Below are 20272 nucleotides of genomic sequence, written 5' to 3'. Positions count from 1 at the left end.
CACACACACACACACACACACTGAATACCATCTACTGAATACTACACTCCTCAGGGTTAAACAGTAGCTAGAAAAGTTATGCATTATTCATGAATTGGCCATAAAATGTGATCTGATCTTCATGTAAGACATAAGTATATTAAACACAATTTACTTAAGGTAACAATACACAAACATTTATAAGCGTTCGTGACTATATTGAACACAGCAATTAAACACTCACAATGCTGGTGGAAAAAATAAGTAGCCCTTGGATTAAAAAACTGGTCCCAGTATTAACCTCATACAAGCACTTCCAGTAGGGGCTAATCAGACCTGCATATTGTTCAGGATGAATTTTGGACTATTCAGACCTGCAGCAGCTCAGACATAGTCTTTAAGATGTCTGCTGTTAATGTCTTTCTGAGGTCATTCCTCCGTATTTCACAACTAAGATGATGTTTCTGTGTTGTGATTCAGTTCCCTTTTTATGCCACACCTAGTGCTGTTTGTTCTTCCCAACCAATTCAACTTTAGCTCCATCAGTCCACAAAATCCTTTCTAAGTGTTATGTGTTAAGTTGCTCTTTGGCAAATATCTGATGTGCAGTGATGTTTCTTTTTTTGGAGTGCAGCAGCTTCCTTCATGTTTTCCTGCCATGGACACCATGCACCATGATTTGTGTATGGTAGACTCATGAACAGAGATGTCAAAGAAATGCAAAGGAAACCTATCATTTCTGAAATAAAATTTTAAAAAAAAATGGAAACTGATTTGACACCTCCTCAAATGAGCAAGAAAATCCTCCAGAAAACCTTTCAGGTCAGATTGGATTGGAGTCCTTGGGAAGAAATACACAAGAGGAGCCGTCTTCCAAGGCTTGAAGGTGTCTTGACAATAAAAGAAATGCAAAGGAAACCTAACATTTTAAACACAGGCCGTTGTAATTATACTCTTTGACCATTGGAGGGCAGTAAACCGCTCATAATCACAAAAATGGCAGCTAGCAATTTAAGCGTCAAGTCAGACCAATGTTCCTGTGGGCCTCTTCAAAATAAAATTTTTTAAACATACAAACAGATTACACTTTTAGCACAGCTTAGCCTTAAATTTGAGCTGTAATAAAAAAACAGGTGTGCGCGCAATGGCTTGACTGTAACGCTAAGGCACTTAGCTTCGTGTGAATTAAGTGCTCTCTTCCTGATGATTGAAAAATATCTTTTGAGGTTCTGTGGTTGCTTACAGTTAGTAGGAATATACACTCGGATGCTAGAGGCTATTTTTTCTGTCTGAAACAGTTGATGTAGTCAATTTTGGATTTGTGGATATGACGCTTTTATTTTGAGAACTGGAACCGGAAGTGTTGTGTTTGTTGTTGATCACACACGAGTAGACGTCTAGCTTGTGAGTTGACATCGTTGGTGGCATTAATATGTTTTCCTGTGTATTTTAGTAGGATAATTCATTTTAAACAGGTAGTGATGAAAACCGAGGAAGAAGGAAAGTCTCAGTTTTACACCTGTAACTGTTTCACGACTGATAATATTTTCCTGAACGACTACAAACTCCATGTTCGCTTTGAGTCGGAGCAGCAGTTCAGACTGGACTATCATGCTGTGAGTGGATATTAGTTACATTATCAATGCACAAACAGTAGTTGGGGTGACGTACCCTTTTTGTAATCTGTGTATCTCTCATGTTCATTATTGCTACGCAGCTGCTGAGGAGGCTGGGCTGCGGTACGGACCAACAGTTTGAGGATGTGCTGCACGAGGTAACGACAGCAGTGTGTGTTTTCACTCCGTGTGTGTCGGTGCCTTGCCATTAAAACCAAAAACAGCTTTACAGTAATTCCTGACATTACATCACATTTACTCATTTGACAGACACTTTTATGCAAAGCGACCCACAGATTAGTGACATCGCTAAAGCTTCAGTGCATTATGACATGACTTTATTTGTTTGGTCAGTGATCAGGTTTAAAATGTTGAAGAGACAAAACCCTCAGACATCTCGCTAATGATACTCATTTCATCCACTCATACATTTGAGATCAACTGTAGCTGCACCGCCGTCTTAGATGAATAATGGATAAGTTGAATAGCAGAAAATTAATAAACTGTTTTTATAATATTTTAGTCGTTTAAGTAATTTTTAAAGTAAACTTTCCAAAATTCACTCTGACCTCACGTGATTGTAAACAAAGCATATTTGGTTTTTGGGACTGTTGACAGATAAATCAGTCAGGCTGATGTAATGGCTGATATTAGCTTATTATTGCTATACTGATATTGGTGTATATGAAGGCTGAGAATAGGTTTCAGCACAGAAATGCCAAATTTACACAGTGTCTTCAGTCAGTACACTCACATGTAGTACACTGTGAATACAGTACAGTCCCAGGCATAGTGTGTGAATTTCAACATAGTAGTGTTGTCCCAAATCAAACTACTTTGTGACAAAAACATTTGTGTAGATAAATATAACATACATATGGTGTGGTGTCCACTGTGACAGCTGCAGTCTCCACGGTCGTCATTTTCACAACTTTGGCGGTCCCTCCCCTTCCACTACGAAGCCAAGATGGCAACGTTATAGGGTGAGAAGTGTCCATTGTTTTACACTAAACCTTTTGACCATTTTGAGCGCAGCATCCAGGTGCTTGTAGTGCTCTGCATGTTGTACTTGTGAACACACTTAAGGACTCAAAATAACAAGTGTGTGTATGGAAGTATGCGATTTGAGACACAGCATTAGAAAAAATAAGTCATTTGTCCACCAGATAGCACTGACAAGTTGATTCTCACATTGTAAAACGTCCCATTTTGTGTGGCAGTGAGGGATATTGAGGTCACAGTAAGAAAAAAAAGATCCAGATCAAGATTAATAGTTTATGTATTATGTTTATGTGAAAAATTACAATGGGCCCATACAGTTATGTTGTTTTGTTTTGTTTTTTATTCCCAAATATCTACGTCAGTATCGGCCTGAAATATCCAATGTTGGTCAGACTGTAACTTGAAGACTTCACCTTGAACTCTAGGAAACTGTGATCGATATGTTTTCATTATTTTCATACAATTTATATAAATTATGAATCAATTTATCAAAAAATACACAGTCACATTAATCAGTAATGAAACTAACTAATTGTTATGTTGGTTGCACTGTTTTATCACCTGATTGTCTAGTTGGTCTCATCCTGGTAGAGAACAGAGCTAAAATTGCATAGCATACAGTTAGTAGATCCACACCTCATGATGACCCCCATATTATCACATAATTATTGGTGATCAATATAAGACATTTTCTCTTGTAGTCAGGATTATGAGGTAACTAATCTTTTTCTTTTGCAGTTAACCCACCATCTCTACCGGACTGTAACTGTGAGTCTGTTCTGTTTAGGTTTCACAGGAAGTGGACAGGCGAAGGCGTCTCAGTGTGACGTCTGCTGAGAGAGCTGCTGTTATAAAAGACGTTTACCAGCCGCTCCATCCTCATGTCTACCATCTGCAGGTATTTACTGCACCCGTCTCTGCTTACGGTGTCGTTTATAATGTGTCATGTCACACTTTGCTAAGACGCGTCTGCGCTCCGACTCTCCTCAGGAGTCTTACCTCACTCCGAAGTTCAGGCAGATTGTCGAGTTGTGTCGAAGCAGCGACCCCAGTGAACACAGCCTCTTAGGCTTGTTGGAGGAGGAGGCAGGTGGGCCGGAGTGCGCTTTCATTTTCTTTCAGTGACCAAGGCTCTGCTGCTTTGTAGACATCAATTAGCTTCATTTTCATTTTCCTCAGCCATGGATGTTGAATGTCACCACAAGGTTTGAAGAGTCAGAGAATTTACCTGCATTACAAGTTCTGATGAGTCACTTAAGACAAAATGAGATGATGAAGTTGAGTGTTTTACCTGCAGAATGGTGGCCAAACATGTCCACAATTACTGTTCATGTCCATGAAATAAAAAGTGACAGTGTCAAATATGTTAAGTATGTCATTTGACCCTAATGACCAAACAAATATTCAAAATTGATCTGAAGATTAATCAGCAATTAAGGTAATTGTTTTTTTTTGCAACCCTAGTTGTACACCAGTTATATGAAGCAAGGACAGGAATTAGCAAAGTTTATGGGTCTTAAAGTACTAACAGAGGCTTAAGGTCATTTGTTTATGTTGAATAAACAATGATATATTTAACTATGAAAATGCTACATGGATCATCTTTGATTGATTCCCATCCCTCTGTTTTAGCTCCACAGGTGTATCGCTTCCCTGTGTTTGAGAAGAGCTTCTGTGAGGAGCTGGTGGAGGAGCTGGAGCACTTTGAGCAGTCTTCAGCCCCTAAAGGAAGACCCAACACCATGAACCATTATGGGGTAATGTGTCCATGTCTACCTGCTGAAAGCCCTTAAAGCACCATTTAATCACTGCTCACTCATTCATGTTTCATCTTTATTGTGCCCTGACATTTGGATCCTTGGCCTGCCATGGCCGCATTGGTCATGAATTATATGGAGCTCTGTATTCAAGGCTGGTACATGCAGGGACTTTGAGTCAGGGAATGGCTTTGGATTTTTTCTTTTCAGCAAAAACCTTAAAAAGGATTAATCTGCAAGATTTGTTGTTGCTGTTTGTAAACACACCATTCAAAATTCAGAAAACACATTAATTTCTACAATATAAATAAACACACCCACACCAACACACAATCCTGCAGGACCGTGCCGCATTGATGGATTTTGAGTGAATGCAGCTCCATGACAGAGAGCAGAGGAGAGAGACAGTGATGTGACCTGGTCACTGTGTTTCTATAGAGTCCGTCACACCCTGCACGCTGTTACTGGCTGGGGGCCAAACATCCACAGGCCAAAGGCTGCAGCCCAGAAATGTCCCATACACAGCAAAATAAGAAGAAAATGAGAAAATACAGGCTCTTGTCTAGATAAATACACTTCCACACATTTCTAGTTTAGGAGAAACCTGCATATTATATCTTTTAAATATAAGCCATGAAAGAGCTTTTTATTTTTTATTCATGATATCCTTTTGATTCTCTCCCTCCCCAGATCCTCCTGAATGAACTGGGTTTTGACGAGGGATTCTTCACGCCTCTCCGTGAGCAGTACCTACACCCGCTCACCTCCCTGCTGTACCCAGACTGTGGGGGCCGCTGTCTGGATAGCCACAAGGCCTTTGTAGTCAAATATGACATGAATGAAGACCTGGACCTGAGCTACCACTACGACAATGCAGAGGTCACCCTTAATGTTTCGCTGGGGAAGGAATTCACGGAGGGAAACCTTTATTTTGGTGACATGAGACAGGTGACTGTATGGTTACAGTGACCTACTATTATACTATTATTACTACCATCACCACACCTACAGCCACCACATCGACCACTACCTACATTAACAAACATAAATATATTTTCAGCTCCTAGATACATGGTGCATTGTTGTGCAAATAAACACCATATAGGTTTAAGTGGAGTAAATAAATACATAATGATAAAAGAATAAATATAAACATTTATCAGGTATTCACATAAACAGTAAGCAAATACAGAAATGTACACATGATTTTTTGTTTGGGGTTAGTCTTAAGGAGTCTAACTGTAATTAAATTTCTATTAAAAAGATATAAGATAAGATAGATATTATATATTATAAATTACATTATATATATATATATATATATTGCTCAGTGTATTTACCCATTAAGAGTATTAGATTTATAATACAACACAAGACATTAAAGTTATAATGTTTTTATTTTTATAATATCTTTTAACTATAACTGAATTCCTAGTTTTATTGAAAATAAACGCCTGTCCAAAACTTACATAATGATAAAAAAAAATAAGTAGAAAACTGATTCTGCCTGTACATATACATTTATTGTTGCCATTACGCCTTGCAATATAGGCTATGTTTTTATTATTGATAATAATATTAGTAATTTCCATGGTGAAAAGTTATGAGCTTAAGACAATTTCCATGATAATAAATCCTGCTAATAAAACGTGTAGTGATAGTGTAGAAATGCTCTCATGACCAGTGGTTTGTTGCCCCCTGCAGGTTCCTTTAAGTGACACAGAGTGTTCAGAGGTTGAACACAGGGTGACCGAGGGCCTCCTCCACCGGGGCCAACACATGCACGGGGCCCTGCCCATCGCCTCCGGCCAGCGCTGGAACCTCATCATCTGGATGAGAGCGTCGCAGGAACGCAACAAACTGTGCCCCATGTGCAACAGGAAGCCGACACTGGTGGAGGGAGAGGGCTTTGCTGACGGGTTCACCAAACACTCTAACGCCTCACTCAACGTTTCCTGTGTGCTGACGTAGTGTATCCAGCTGTTACAGGTCTTTTATAAAAGACACTATGTAAGATTGAAATTTGCGAGTTTGGCTTCCCCAGGTGTTTTCGAAGAGGATACTGACAGATAGCGTTGCAGGCTGCTCCCTCCTGCTGATGCTGTAGGAAAGAAGATTTTTGTTCATCCGATCTAAATTGTCTGGGGATGCAGTTGAATAGACAGATATGCTGCTGTGGTTTCATGGCTGTAGAGTTAACCAAGATTACACTGGGTGACAGTAGAAAAACATTAATTCTAATGACACATTTTTACTGTATTCCAAATTGGAATGATTAATATTTATTATTTGTACTATTAAAAAGATAGTGATATTACTATAACTATAACTTCAGACTTTCAATTTAGTTTCCTATTGATCCAGTTATATTAAAAAAAAAAACACACTGGTCACACCCCTGTGTTTATGTACAATGTGATTGTTACTTATGCCAAAGATTATTTAGAGAAGGTTTATTTTAAAATAAGGGCTTTGCCGATCTTTTTCTTTACTTAAACTGAGTATTGATCTAATTCAGGGGGGAGGGACAGGAGTCACAAATTAGCAATAGCTATAAAGTGTTTGTGCAACACATCAGTTTTGCTCTGTTTTGAAATGTTAAATTGCATTCTCCCTATCAAATAAATAAACTAAAACTAAACAAAAAAATGTGTCCTCTTTCCCTAAATCTAAAATTACTAAACCACTTATTTTTTTAAAAACAAAAAAAACAAATTGTCCTTTTTGTATCAGGTAACATAAGGTCAGGGTTGCAGTGGCACTCAATTAAATGAAATTAGCAGGAACATTTAAATGCACCCTGTGGACACTAGTAGTGCTACAGAGCACTGTATTTATCAGTGGATCCCTGTTTTATTTGTAGCATGCACAAAAATTAAATGTCATACACATAAAGGCTGCTGGCTTCATACTTTTCCAAGAAGTGAGGCAGTGTGCCAACAAAGGCAAGACTGCAAGCTAGCAAACAGATGTAACCAATGCAGGATTTGAATAAATTAAAAATTTTGGCTTTGCGAATGTTTTATGAGAAAGGAAATGCATTCAACGCATAACTTTTGTTTGTATAAGAAAAGTCCACAGGAAACTTGAATTCTATAATTAAATTGTTGATGAGTCATATCTGGCCAATACTCAACTTTTGCAAGATAACAATATAGAAAATAGTTGATCAGATCTCTGGATTAGGAAGAATGGAAATGAACATATATTTCTGATGATCTGTATTTCTCTTTTGACACAGCCAGGACAGATTTCTCAGTTCTGCTACAGAATGGATAAAAGTCACCATGTTCAACTTAAGACAACACACATAATTTGGAATAATAGTATTTTAATTACATACATTATATCTATCAATTCATGAATATCCATCCTGTGTGCATTTGTTTTTTATTGCCATATGAATTTAGTGTTGTGCTGAGAGTTAATTATGTTCTCGTACAAAGTTGTGGAGAGTAAAAACAAACATGAACATGTTACGCTACATCTTGCAAAATAAAGTGATGCTTTTCAGCAACATCACAACATCAGGACTTTTTGGTTGTTTCTTTTTGTTCCTGGTAAATGTGCCAATGCTGAGAGTTGAACTGGAGGGAAACAGGGAAAAGGAGAGCTGGTTCTCTGGGATCAGAGGCACACTGCAGCATATTCAAACACACACCAAAACACAAATTTGCAAAAGCTAACGTACAGTAAAAGGCATGGCTTTGTACAGCTGACTTTACAACTTGATGTTAAATAGTTCTGTTACTAACTCTGAGCTTGTTTTCACATTTCCTGTTTCAAAATCAAACTGTTCACACAGGCTGATGTGAAATTATTGTACAATAAGTTTTGGTTTGATTTCAAGATTAGCTCGGATTTAAAATAATTACAATAATAGTACAATATCAATGTAGCTAGTAATAATAAAGATACATATTTTCACATCAAATATATCATTCTATACAGATAAATATTTCCTCTTTCATTAGGGCCATTTACATCATACAAGTAAATAAATAAATTCAGTTTCCAATAAACTATTTAGAGCAGAATTTGTCAAGATTGCACCAGTTTAAATGCAGGTGCATTAAAACTTTTAACTTCTCCAGCTGCATTGACTGCATCGGTCCCATATCAGTCTGTTCAGGTGTCAGTATGCACACAGCTGTCAGTCTGTGCCACCTCGTACTGTCTGTGGGTCAGCACTGGCTGCATTCAGTAGTCTGCCCACATAATGTGCATTGCTCTGTCAACAAGACGGCATGTCTCAGCTTTATAATGTGGTCTCACTGCTCATGTCCCGGGGCCGGTGGTGGTCGATGTCCGAGTCATAGTCCGACTCCATCTCAATCTTGACCTGGGGCACGGGACAGGCCATTCCTCGGCCCATGGGCATGGCCGGAGATGACGGGCAGGAGATCTTCAGGTGGAGGGTGATGCTGAGAAAGGGCAAGCTCCAGTTACCATACACACCGACAGCCAAATAAACCGAGGGGCTACTGGGGAGGGCGGAGGAGCTCAGCCATGAGGGGTCATGACCCCAGGCAGAAACTACAGCAGCTCACGTCAGTGATGAACGAGAGAAGATAAACTAATGAGTTTAATGAGCTGCTGCAGTGGTTGTTTGTGGCCACAACGGCTCACAGTGGAGATTGGGGCTGATGACTAGGATACGTAAGTTTTTACTATATTTTATTAAACAAAACAAACCTGATTTTTTAAATATGAATATTTACTAGTACAAAATTAAATATGCACTGGTTTTGACTTTGATGTCAATTGATACTTTAAGTTTTGCCCCTAAGTTCTTATGTTTACTTGTGCTCAGTCAGTCAGTGCTTGTCGTCACATTATTGGTTTAAAGAATGACTGAATGCAGAACTTAAAGTGGAAGCTGTATCTCTTTAAAAATGTTGTACTTTGCCAAAGAACCGAGTTTGGAGGGTTTGGTGACAGAAATGGATTCTAGGTACGCAGAAATCTTTCAATAAAGCAAAATCACAAACCATAATCTTATCTATCCACAGTTGACAAAATAAATGCATATCAATCAGTTACAATGTCAATTCCAAACCATGCCTCTTTTAAAGCAATGCAGACATGATGGGCAATTTTGAAACTCCAAATTTCCCACAAAGGATGAAAAACAGTCAAACAAAGTATTTATGCTTAAATGTTTAGCAAAATGAGTAAAGGCTGCACTTTCAATGCAAAATCATTCCATTGAAAATGCTGTGGCTCCAGGTGAGGGCAGTTCATAGAGCAGGAAGCTAGGGGTCAGGCTATGTTTCACATGCAGGTGTGGTTGATTTTATTAAGAGATTCAGCACATGAAGGAAAAAGAAACAACCAAAACAATGATGCTTGTTGCATGTGGATGATTATACAGTTCAAAAGAGCCTACAATAAATGTATCAATAAATATGCTCTAGATATACAACAGGCTTATATATAACACATTAGTTTTGTTCCTCTATTTAAACTCCACATATATTAATCTTCATAGAACCCTGATCAGTGGCTTTGAGACACAGATAAAACTACACAGCATGCATTTGAATTCATCACCCTTCACCTCACAGTCACTGCCTTTTGGAGTTGTTCTCTTACAATGAAGAATTACAGTTTTCTGTACAAAGGGCAGTGCAGTGCACATACTGTTGGACATGTAGCACATGACACAGGAAGAGCAGCAGCAGGATTAGACAGTTAATAACATTACAGTCATCTGCATTGCCTTAAAGTGCATGGAGAGGAGACTGAGCCCAAACATGACAATAAGGGGAAACTGGACTGTGGTCACAATATTACATGTAAATAATCTGACTCCAATAGTGATTCATGTGTCCACCCATAAAAGTGAACATGTGTTTGATTTACATTGATTATAAAAATCTGAAAATGACCAGCCCATAACACAATAGAGCTAATAATTTGTTCTCCCTGGGGGAGGGGGGGTATTTCAGGCAGCATAACACAATGCAATGCAACACCATAAAAAAGTAAGATCCCTTATGGGCTATTGTCATGCTACTGTGGCTACCCTGTTGTTTGATTTGTAATAACAGGTTAAAGTTTGCTGTGATCGTTTTTTTTTTACTTTTGATAAGCTGTAAATTAAAATATGTTGTTTTGTCCATATTTTTAAAGATTTAGTTCACTCAAATTACAAAAACATATTATCATGGACCTGTAGTGGGATCTAACCATGCAGAAAGTTTCTGTTTTAGTTGAGATATTTGTTACATAGGCCCCGTTCAGACCTGCATTAACATGCGTCTTCAGTGATCTGATCTCAAGTGGTCAGGTATGCGTTGTTGTTTTTAGCCAATCCAACAGACTGGTTTGTTGTCAATGTGCTTGGGTGTGTGTGTGTGTGCGTGTGTGTGAGTGTGTGAGTGTGTGTGTGTGTGTGTGCACATTTCCTGTGAATGACTGAATGTTCATATGCACACGGGACCACAATGGGTGTCAAGTTATGTGTGTGTAATAGAGAGCTTGTGCGTGTGTTTGTGTGTTAGTGTGTTAAAGAGCACTGTGTGTGTCAGCAGGCTGGCAGTACGCTCCCCACTGAGTCTCTGCAACATCAGGATATACAAGATCTTTGTAAGGGATGTGCAGTTTGAGGACACAGTACCTGCGATCCAAGTCTGACTCTGAGCTGGGTGAGTGGTTGGAGTAGGGGTGGTACTTGTCCTGTGAGAAAGCACACACGTGTAACACACACAGATCATTAACTCGTCTCATGATTCATTATTCCTACAGGGGGCAGCAGAAGCTTGAGTTTCTCACCTCCTCCTCACTGTCGTGTGGTTTGGGCTTCTTCTTCTCCTTCTCCTTACCCTTCTTCTTATCGTCATCCTTCTTCTTCTTCTCTTTCTCAGGCAGGAGGTCGTCCAGCCAGGCCAGGTCATGCTGGGAAAAGACCATGTCCAGCATCTTCCGGACAACCATCAGACCCAGGATCTGAGGGGTTGGCACAGAAATACACAGACACACAAGCCTTGTTTTAACTCCTAGTAACATTCATATCTGTCTCCCTGGTATATACAGTGAAATCAAATGTTAATGTTTACACTCTTAAAAATGTACCTTTATTAAACCTGTTTCTTTATATTATAAGATTCTAACTTCAGTTTTGATATGAACAGTTTTAAAGTTTGAAACTGTTTATATTATTTTTTTACTGTAATACTTCATGGCCCATTTAAAGCCTTCAATGAGACTCAGTTGCAAACAAAAATATGAATCTGATAGGTCAAAATAGATAATATGGAAACAATTTAAGACCAGTGAATTAAATTACAGGCATCCAACAAGGAAAAAAAAAGAAAATTAAACAAAATACAAAAACATAAATAAGTAAATACTTAATACATATAATATCAAAAAGAAAAACATAACCAATCCAAATAAAACAAAAAACAAAAAAAGAAGAAAATGTGTTCTACTGCTGCCCGTCTTCATGCACCCACAATAATAACAACACAGGATCCCTCAGAACCTGTGTTGATATGCAAGTCTGCTCCATCACATACCATAACAGGGAAGATGATGGCCAAGAACGTTGATTTGAGGATCCAGAGCACAGCCAGACAGATGATCTGGACCAGTGTGAACAGGTGTACTCTCCTCAGAGGAACATGACGGAGGAAAGAAAAGTCTGGCTGGTGCTTGGATGGCATCATGTACAACTTAATCCTGTCCCAGAACTGTGGAGGACGATGAGACGGGCAGATTGAAGAGAAGAGCATAAGGTCTGAGTGGCACAGGTTAACTACATGCAGACCTCTCATATTAATGATTAATTCCAAATTATTCAGGGGAGATTTGTATGCATCACCGCTCTGCTTGCCAGTGTGCAATGAGTTGCAGGAAAGTTTCCAAGTAGCACCTGGTCTATCACAAACTCACCAAGCTCTGAGCTATACATTTCTGAACTCATCTAAATGCATCAGTGAAATTTATACTCTAGATATTGGTTATTATAACACAACGCCATCAGAGCCTCAGACACAATCAGGACAAGTGCAGTTTATATATTCAGTCAACAATTTGATATCTTGGGCAACTCTTTTTTTTCCATGTGATTCTGTTGTCTCTATGGTTTGTATGGACACTGCAGATCATGTCTGCCTGTCTGCTTGCTTGTTTGCTTGGCAGATCTAAATAAGCCACTTCCCGCCTGCTGTCAGATATGCAATAAGCAAGATGTCTAGCCACAATAACTCAATTTAATATGATAAATAACCTCAACAGCTGGCACACAGCGTACCTGGATTCCACTGAGCGAGGCTACGCCCATGTAGAGGAAGACACCGTACAGCACAGGCATGGGGATGAACTACAAGCAAAAGGAAGGAGAGGCAACATGTAAAACGTTTAGACAGTTAAGTTTCTAGACTGCCTACACTACAGGTGGTGATTTGTGGAACCCCAGAGTGTTCAATATTAAATGAAGAAATGAGTAACTATGAAATAAATAGTTTGATAATACAATAAAAATTCACTCCAATGAAACTATCATTATTTTATTATTATTACATAATTGCTGTTAAATAATAATGAAAATGAATTTCAAAATAATTTCAAAATAGTGAGTTGAGTTTTAATAATTTTTTATTATTTCACAATTTGTTTTTATAGTTTTTATATATATTTGACTCAATTTATTCATATGATAATTTATTTCATGATATTTCATTCATTTTTTAAATACTGAACACTTTGAGCTTCTGTAATAATGCAGTGGAAAATAATAACACCGACAAAGATGGTAAGAGAAATGATCAATAATATGACCAGTTATATTTTCAGAAAAGCATTTGTACAGGTTTTAAATCAGTCAGTCTAAAGCACTCAGTAAGCTGAATTTAGATGGTGTCACCCTCCACTAAAACCTTGATTACAAGTTATAGGAAACAAAAATCCAGAGCAAACACACCATGTACTTCATACCTTAAGTATTGGAGCGAGGAAGATGGAGACTCCGGTGAGAACAAACACCAAAATGCCTGTCACTCTTTGTTCTCTGTATATTGGACATTGATGAAATATACACAAGAGACCGTCAAGTCAATTTCACAAGGTTTTGCTGCATTTCAGCCACAAAGCAAATTCTCATACTCTGATATTGCCAACAAGAGTATGACGGGATTAATCCCAAGTTACAGTTTTCTGTTTATTTCTGTGTTCTGTGCTTTTATTTTACTGTGGACCAACCTGACCCCAAGGAACTGAGGCTGCTCTCCAGGAGCACTTGACTCGCTCTCCATCTTCAGAGAGTCGATGTGGGCGATGGAGATGACGGTGGCAGCAACGTACCAGGGCAGGCCGATGAAGGAGCAGGCAGCCATCAGGACACCAACCCAGAATAGATCCAGGTGATAGCCACAGCCTTTCTGCCAGGGAAACCAGACATGGATCATTTTTCAATTTTCAATAACAAAACAATAAGATTTCATGACCCAAGAATGATCAGCTAATATCTGAAATTGCTTTGTTGTATTTTCAAAGTCATTTTACAGTATATTAATAATAAAAGATCAGTATCCATAAATATGTTAAAATTGAAACTCATACAAATCTAAAGTCTAATTCTGACTTGATATGAGTTTTTTGAAGACTTTGTATTTCTTCAGTGGTAAACATATAGCAGTATACAGTACATAGTGGTAGTACACCTACCTTAAGTTTGTTCTCCTTGCGGTTCACAATGACAGCGCTGATCTGCTGGTCCATGAAGATGAGGATGGTGACAAGGAGGGCAGGGACAAAGCTGGCCACATATACCCACCATGGGTTCTTTCCAAATGGCATCACCAGCCAGCCACGGTCAGGTCGAGTTGGCTAGTAGGAGAGGAGAACCCATTTTATTTCCACAACTGAGCATGTTCAGTGGCACATGAACATTTTCTACAGAATCAGTACAAATTCAGTAATAAAGGGAATAAATCTAATTATTTAATTATAAACATATTTGTATTTGTTGAACAATTTAACCTTTAAAAAACATACCCCTGTATAATCCATTCTGGGAAAGAATGTTTTGTTACACTAAAAATGACCACTGAAACTAATGCCATGATTTACTTGTGCAGTCTATAATTTTGTAAGAGCAGATAATCTTTTAAATAGTTATCTTACTTCTGAATGACAGTTTGAAAACGATTTTCTATACCTTAAATTCTGTTGGGACAATTAGCTTGGGAGTTTTGAGTCCCATCAACATATCAAGCCCCACGAACGTCATTATGGACATGAAGATAGAGAAGTCACTGATGAGTTTCCTCAGCTGGTGCCACAGACAGGGAGAAACAATGAAATTCAAACAGTTTAGATGAGAAACAAAATAATGTCTTTGCAGAACTAAAAGGAGAGACCAAGTCTGATAGGAAGCAACTCATAAGCTGAGCTGCGCCTGGCTTCACTTGAAGTAAAGATAATTCTTTTTTTTTTTTTGTCTGTATGACTAATCACTTCCTGAGAGATCAGACACAGAACAGATGTGAGCAGCCGTGCCGTGTTGGGCCTGAGTGGATTGCACCAACACAGTTAGACAGTCAACAACAGGCCACAGTGCTGCTAAAAAGTACATTTATTATCAAAAGTGATAATAAATGGGCCATCTGTGTGAGAAAGTGTTGCAACTCCTGGTCAAAATCTGCTTGGTACACATTGTTTGGTTCAATTTCATAGACTGAAAAATGAAAACATTTGTACTCATTCAAAAACACTTTTATAGACTTACTTTAAATGTCTTTACTACATAAGACACTGTTTTTTTATTACCGTCTATATTTGCCCCTCGGTATGGAAGTCTTCATTATGTGTTCACTATTTGCATTTAAATTCAAATTTAAGATACCCTGTGGAGTTTTAGACCATCAGTGGCACTACGGAGCAATGTTTTTACAAAGAAATCTGTTTCGTTTGTATCATGTACAACCACAAGGACGCAGGAACTGTTCACACATTCCTGTCATTCCACCAATTGACAGTTGGTGGAAGTAAAGACAAAGAGTTAGTATAAAGGAATGGCAAACAAAAGTGGAAGAAAATGCATTCAGCATGTTTGTTTAATCCGAAGGAGTCACACAATGGGACTCATGCCAGTTGTACAAACAAGCTGTTGGTAGGGTCAACTAAAAATAAATAACTCTTAATATTAACATTAATATTTTGCTCATCATATCATCATGCCAATTTGCTGAGAAATTTTAAAAATGTTTTTTCTTTACTATTCTTTTTGGATTTTATTGGCATTGACAATTTTTAGGAAAAGGCTCTCACTCTGACAGCCACCTCAGGGTTTTTTGAGTTACAAGGATTTAGTTAGTTCCACTGTCATAAGGGTAAACCTCACAGAAACTACAATTACCGCCTTGCGGCTGTGTACCTCTGCCACCGAGCCAAGTTGCAGGAAATATGATTACAATCTCTCCTTCCTGAGTTACAGCATTGAATAATAGCCAGAGATGTTTTTGCAGAATACTATGATGTCACAGTGATGTGACCTTTGCCCATTTGGATATAAAATGTAATCACTTCATTTTATCCTTATAGATGTTTGAGTTCAATTGTGTCATAATCAGTGTATGAATTTGTGAGTTATGGCCAAAAATGTGTTTTGATAGGTCACAGTGACCTTTGACCTTTGACCATCAAATTCTAATCAGTTCATCTTTGCGTCCAAGTGAATGTTTCTGCCAAATTTTATGAAGTTCCCTTGAGGTGTTACTGAGACATCCCATTCTCCTGTGCTCAGGAGAATGGGATGGGCATCAACACAAAGAATGAGAATACATTGCATGTTTTCGTGAGAGACACTGAATGTAAACAGATTTTTTGTGTGTTTTCAAGAAAATTCCACAGGGCACCTTTAATTACTCTATTAATTGGATTGGAACTTATTCTGCAAAGTATGGTGAAAGCTTGTTTTGTTCATTTGAAATGATACATAGATGAACAGATAGTTTTGCTACCTTGGTGGGGAAGTAGCGGCTGAACTTGAACTTCTTGAGAGAGACGGTCATGGAGTAGGTGCCAAAGAAAAGGATGAAGGACATGAGGGCCAGATCAGGGACGAACTTGCAGGACTTTCCAACCAGGGAACCTCCATACTTCAGACACTCCTTCTTGCTCAGCTGGCTCCAGTCCAGAGCTGTCACATTCAACTGGGATGGTGGGTGGCAGTGGTGGGGAGACAGGAGAGGATGAAGAAGAGTGAAGTGTTTTGACAAAGACAGAGGAAAATGTAAACACAAAACAGAGAGAAAATTGTCGGCACGGATATGATGTTATAATCCATGGAGGAGAGTGAGAGGTTAATGGGATAGATGGTGAGAAACAAACAAAGGAGAGAAAGAGGAGAGCAAAGCGGCTTCTTTGTCAGACAGAGTGGATACCTGGGTTAGTTGTAAACAAGTTATTTTTTTATCTTTCCTAACAATATCATCATTATGAAACACCCCCTGTAATCCATTCTGCAAAAGCTGAAATGTTACAAACCCATTAAACATTCAGCTTGAAATACAATGCACCAAAACTGAGTAAAAAAACGAAAGCACTTACCCCAGAGACACTAGAGCTGTTATCTGGCATTGGAACTAAACCATTGAAGATCATTGCAGCCACTGTTTATGAATGGGAGAGGGACAGATAGAGACAGGGAGGTAATGAGACAGAAAATGAGGTAGTGAGGAGGAAAACAAAAGGGAAAGAAAAAGAAATGCAAAACATAATGAGAATCCAGCTGCTGGACATTGCAGAGAGCACTCTGAGGTCCATGCAGACAAACAAAAAGGTACTCACTTGCAAGAGACGGCAGCCAAATTGTTTGTGCATGGCAAAAACAAACAAGAGACAAATCAGTTACAGAGATCAGTGTCTACAGAAATTACTGCAAATCACTGCCATTTTCAAAAGTAGTAAACTGATTAGTGAGTCTCTAAGAATTTGTACATAGAGGGAATCCAACTTGAATTTGAATTTTTATTAAGCCATGCAACCCTACACAGAATAGTTGAAGTTGGTAATCAACATTCTCGTAATCATAATAGACAGCAACTACAGCCCAAATGATACAGGATACAGATATTTCCAGCACAACATGGTTAGTTTGGCTGACAAGATAAATATTCTTTGAGATAAATTTGCTATTTAGCACGCCTGTAAAAAAAACCTTCTAATGTAATTCCCTTAAGTAAAATAGCAGACACTCTGATGACTGATTGATTTTACTGTCCTCTACAACCTGCCTGTGATGTCAGTCTACTGAGCCCAAAATGACCCACTTGGAGCCACACTTCCTCTTTGTGGACAATCCCCCTGTATCTCCCTGAGTCAAGGGGTGAACTCACTCGGGTCTGGGGCCAGGCACTCGCACTTGTAGGTGGTGACGTAGTCGGGCTTGAAGTCAGTGTTGATGGGGTAGTATTTGAAGGAGCCCACCATCTTCTTGATGGCATCAGAGATGAAGATGAAGGAGATTAGGCTGGAGAAGCCCTCCTCAGTGAAACGCGTCATATACTTGATGATGTAACTGGCGTCAGTGGCTACCAGGATAAAACACTGCAGACAGGAGTGGATGCCAATCCACAGACGCAGCTCCATGTAATCTATGTCATTATTCCTTTGGGAGTGAGAAGTCAGAGGAGTATGGTGAATGTACTGAGGAATGAAATTCATGTACACAACCAACATAATTCACTTGCATTACATGCATTTATAAAGTGAATGTATTGATAAGGTTTAATGTTACAAATGTGACAACTTGCTCTAATGACCTTTGACATTGACTGAGTGCTCATATAGTTACTTCTGACATTAGGTTTTGATATTAGAATAACAATTTGATGAATGAATGAATTAGTCACCCAGCTGGCAGTATACTGTATATGTATGCTGTTACTATAGGAAGAGTTGACTGAGCATTTAGAATAGGATGTCGAATTAAATGTCAAAAGATATATCATGTATCTATACCTTATATTTACAGTGGGCTCCAAAGGTCTGAGTCCACTTTGCTAGTCAAGTAAAGGTGAAAGTCTCAAAGTTCAGAACCCAATTAGGACTTTCTTCTTTCTTCTTTTAAGGTAAAAATCAACTTTTTGTTCTCCAAACTATGAATCGAATTGAATGCAAATCATGACCATAACATTGAAAAGGGGTAAAACACTACAGAGTAAAAGGTTAAGTTTTTTTGCTATATAATGAGATTATCAAAGAATATTCTAATTCTAATATTAAAGCAGTACTTCAGCATAATTTGGTTCTAAAGACGCTCACTTGCTGAATTCAAACAGGAGCTTTTCAAAGATGAGGATGGGTCCAGTGGAGCTGAGGATGATGAGTGGCTGACCGCTGAAAAGACAGAAGACAGTGCCAGCCAGAGCTGTACCCAGGAAACTCTCCATCACACCCTGTTGAAAGACGAGGTGGGAGTCACAGAAAGAAGGTTATTCTGCACAGAAACAGAGGAGGGAGAGAGGAGTTGTTGTGGAAAGAAATTTGAAAAATGAAAATGCAGTAGTAGTAGGAGTAGTTTCTGTGTGTGAGTGCATTTAACATAAGAGAAAGGGTCAAACTGTTGTATTCCAACTTGACAGGGAGGGGAATGAATGAGTGCCAGTCAAAGTACTTATCTGAAATGATTCCTGTGTATGTCTGTGTATGAGTGTTTATGTTTGTGTCGGTGCAAAGATGTTGATGCACAAGTAGAAAAAGGAGAGACCCAATCTGATGTAAAACCACACTGAACTGAACCAACAAGTGCAGTGGCCCTTCAGACTTATTTATGAGGCCAAGAAGGTCATATTAGAGAGTGAATGACATCAGTGTTTTATCACTGAGCAGTAAAATTAAATTAATGATGATGTCTTTCAGTTTTTCTCACACATAAAGAAGATTGACAGGCCTAAGTAGATTGTTTAACTAAATTAAGTGGAGGAAAACAGTGTCAACTGTATGACAAAATAGCAGCATTTGGTTAAAAACTGACAATATATCTTAGCTAACCTGATAAATATGACACACAAATTACACTTGAACTTCCTGGGCTGACACCAGTTGATGTCAATCTAAGAGCTGCTATTCGCCCGTGTTTATATTTGGTTCACTGTAAAAGACTTTCCAGCCATGTTACATGTGAATGTGACTGGATTTCATTAGATAATCTAGGCAAGCTTTGCCCCTAGATTCATGAGCACACATTGTATACTGGAGGGGAAAAGAAAGAGGAATACATTGTGCACAGTTGTGTCATCAGAAATCATCTCTGTTGTAGCTGCATTCCCTTATTTTTAAGAAATGTTAAGGTAATAGTTCTACATTTTGGGAAATATGTGTTATGTGCTGTTTTGCCAAGAGATAAATGGGAGGATTGATATCAATCTCATATCTGTCCAGGTAAATATATGACTAAAGCCAGCAGCTGTTAGCTTAGCTCAGCACAAAGACTAGAAGCAGGGGAAACAGCTAGCCTGGCTTTGTCCAAAGGTAACAAATCCACCTACCAGCACCTCTAGAGCTCACTAATTAACATGTCATATCTAGTTTCGGTTGGTTATGTTCTGAACTATATCTTGTCTGGGAGTATTGACTAAAGGTTTTTGCTGGTTGCTGGGAAACCTCACGGTGACAACACTGCTCTCGGCCAAGAAGTAGTTCCACACATAAGCTGTGTCCCAATTCAGGGGCACATCCTTCGGAGGCTGCATTTGAAGACTGAATGCGTCAGAGCAGAGAAACTAGGCTGTCCCACTTTGAAGGCTCCTTCAAATGCAGAGAAATGCGGCCTTCTCAGGTGCATCCTTCTTGGCCCAACCTATCCCAAAATTCATTACACACCAGTAATGAAAATAATATGGCAGCAAACAACACCAACAGAGAGCCCGAGCTAACAGTACAACTGTAACAGTACAACATACATTT

General features: G+C 38.7%; 2 protein-coding genes across 4 annotated transcripts in view; one reads left to right on the top strand and one right to left on the bottom strand.

Annotated features, from left to right (window-relative positions):
- The first annotated feature begins 1361 nt into the window (after positions 1–1361).
- On the top strand, positions 1362–8046 carry ogfod2 (2-oxoglutarate and iron dependent oxygenase domain containing 2). Of its 3 annotated transcripts, XM_022755445.1 has the most exons (8): positions 1507–1595; positions 1697–1753; positions 2497–2578; positions 3385–3495; positions 3588–3687; positions 4230–4354; positions 5045–5302; positions 6059–8046. In XM_022755445.1, the coding sequence occupies exons 2-8, from the start codon at positions 1740–1742 to the stop codon at positions 6323–6325; spliced, it is 957 nt and encodes a 318-aa protein (XP_022611166.1). In that variant the 5' UTR covers positions 1507–1595; positions 1697–1739; the 3' UTR covers positions 6326–8046. The 3 variants fall into 3 exon arrangements, with proteins under 3 accessions (XP_022611159.1, XP_022611151.1, XP_022611166.1); XM_022755438.1 differs by lacking the exon at positions 2497–2578 and having other exon boundaries at positions 1362–1595; positions 5045–5233; XM_022755430.1 differs by lacking the exon at positions 2497–2578 and having other exon boundaries at positions 1362–1595.
- Positions 8047–8612: 566 nt separating this feature from the next.
- Positions 8613–20272, bottom strand: part of slc4a5 (solute carrier family 4 member 5) — a 28366-nt gene continuing 16706 nt past the window's right edge. Inside the window, exons 12-24 of the mRNA XM_022751280.1 lie at positions 18629–18762; positions 17701–17972; positions 16913–16947; positions 16324–16515; positions 14520–14633; positions 14027–14188; positions 13562–13740; positions 13298–13370; positions 12615–12683; positions 11878–12051; positions 11132–11305; positions 10977–11035; positions 8613–8778 (exon numbers count right to left, since the gene is read on the bottom strand). Of these exons, the coding sequence (XP_022607001.1) occupies positions 8613–8778; positions 10977–11035; positions 11132–11305; positions 11878–12051; positions 12615–12683; positions 13298–13370; positions 13562–13740; positions 14027–14188; positions 14520–14633; positions 16324–16515; positions 16913–16947; positions 17701–17972; positions 18629–18762 (1803 nt within the window). The remainder of the gene's footprint in view (positions 8779–10976; positions 11036–11131; positions 11306–11877; positions 12052–12614; positions 12684–13297; positions 13371–13561; positions 13741–14026; positions 14189–14519; positions 14634–16323; positions 16516–16912; positions 16948–17700; positions 17973–18628; positions 18763–20272) is intronic.

The sequence above is a fragment of the Seriola dumerili genome, unplaced genomic scaffold (genome assembly GCF_002260705.1).
Source record: "Seriola dumerili isolate Sdu_G_001 unplaced genomic scaffold, Sdu_1.0 BDQW01000017.1, whole genome shotgun sequence".
Classification (NCBI taxonomy): Eukaryota; Metazoa; Chordata; class Actinopteri; order Carangiformes; family Carangidae; genus Seriola; species Seriola dumerili.
The sequence above is the reverse complement of the archived record's forward strand: the minus strand, read 5'-3'. Positions and strand labels throughout refer to the sequence as shown.

Coding starts and splice junctions, on each gene's coding strand:
- ogfod2 (XM_022755430.1), top strand. CDS start 1,461: ATGAAAACCGAGGAAGAAGGAAAGTCTCAGTTTTACACCTGTAACTGT. Junction 1,754..3,384: donor TTGAGGATGTGCTGCACGAG/GTAACGACAGCA, acceptor TGTTCTGTTTAG/GTTTCACAGGAAGTGGACAG. Junction 3,688..4,229: donor CTTGTTGGAGGAGGAGGCAG/GTGGGCCGGAGT, acceptor CCTCTGTTTTAG/CTCCACAGGTGTATCGCTTC.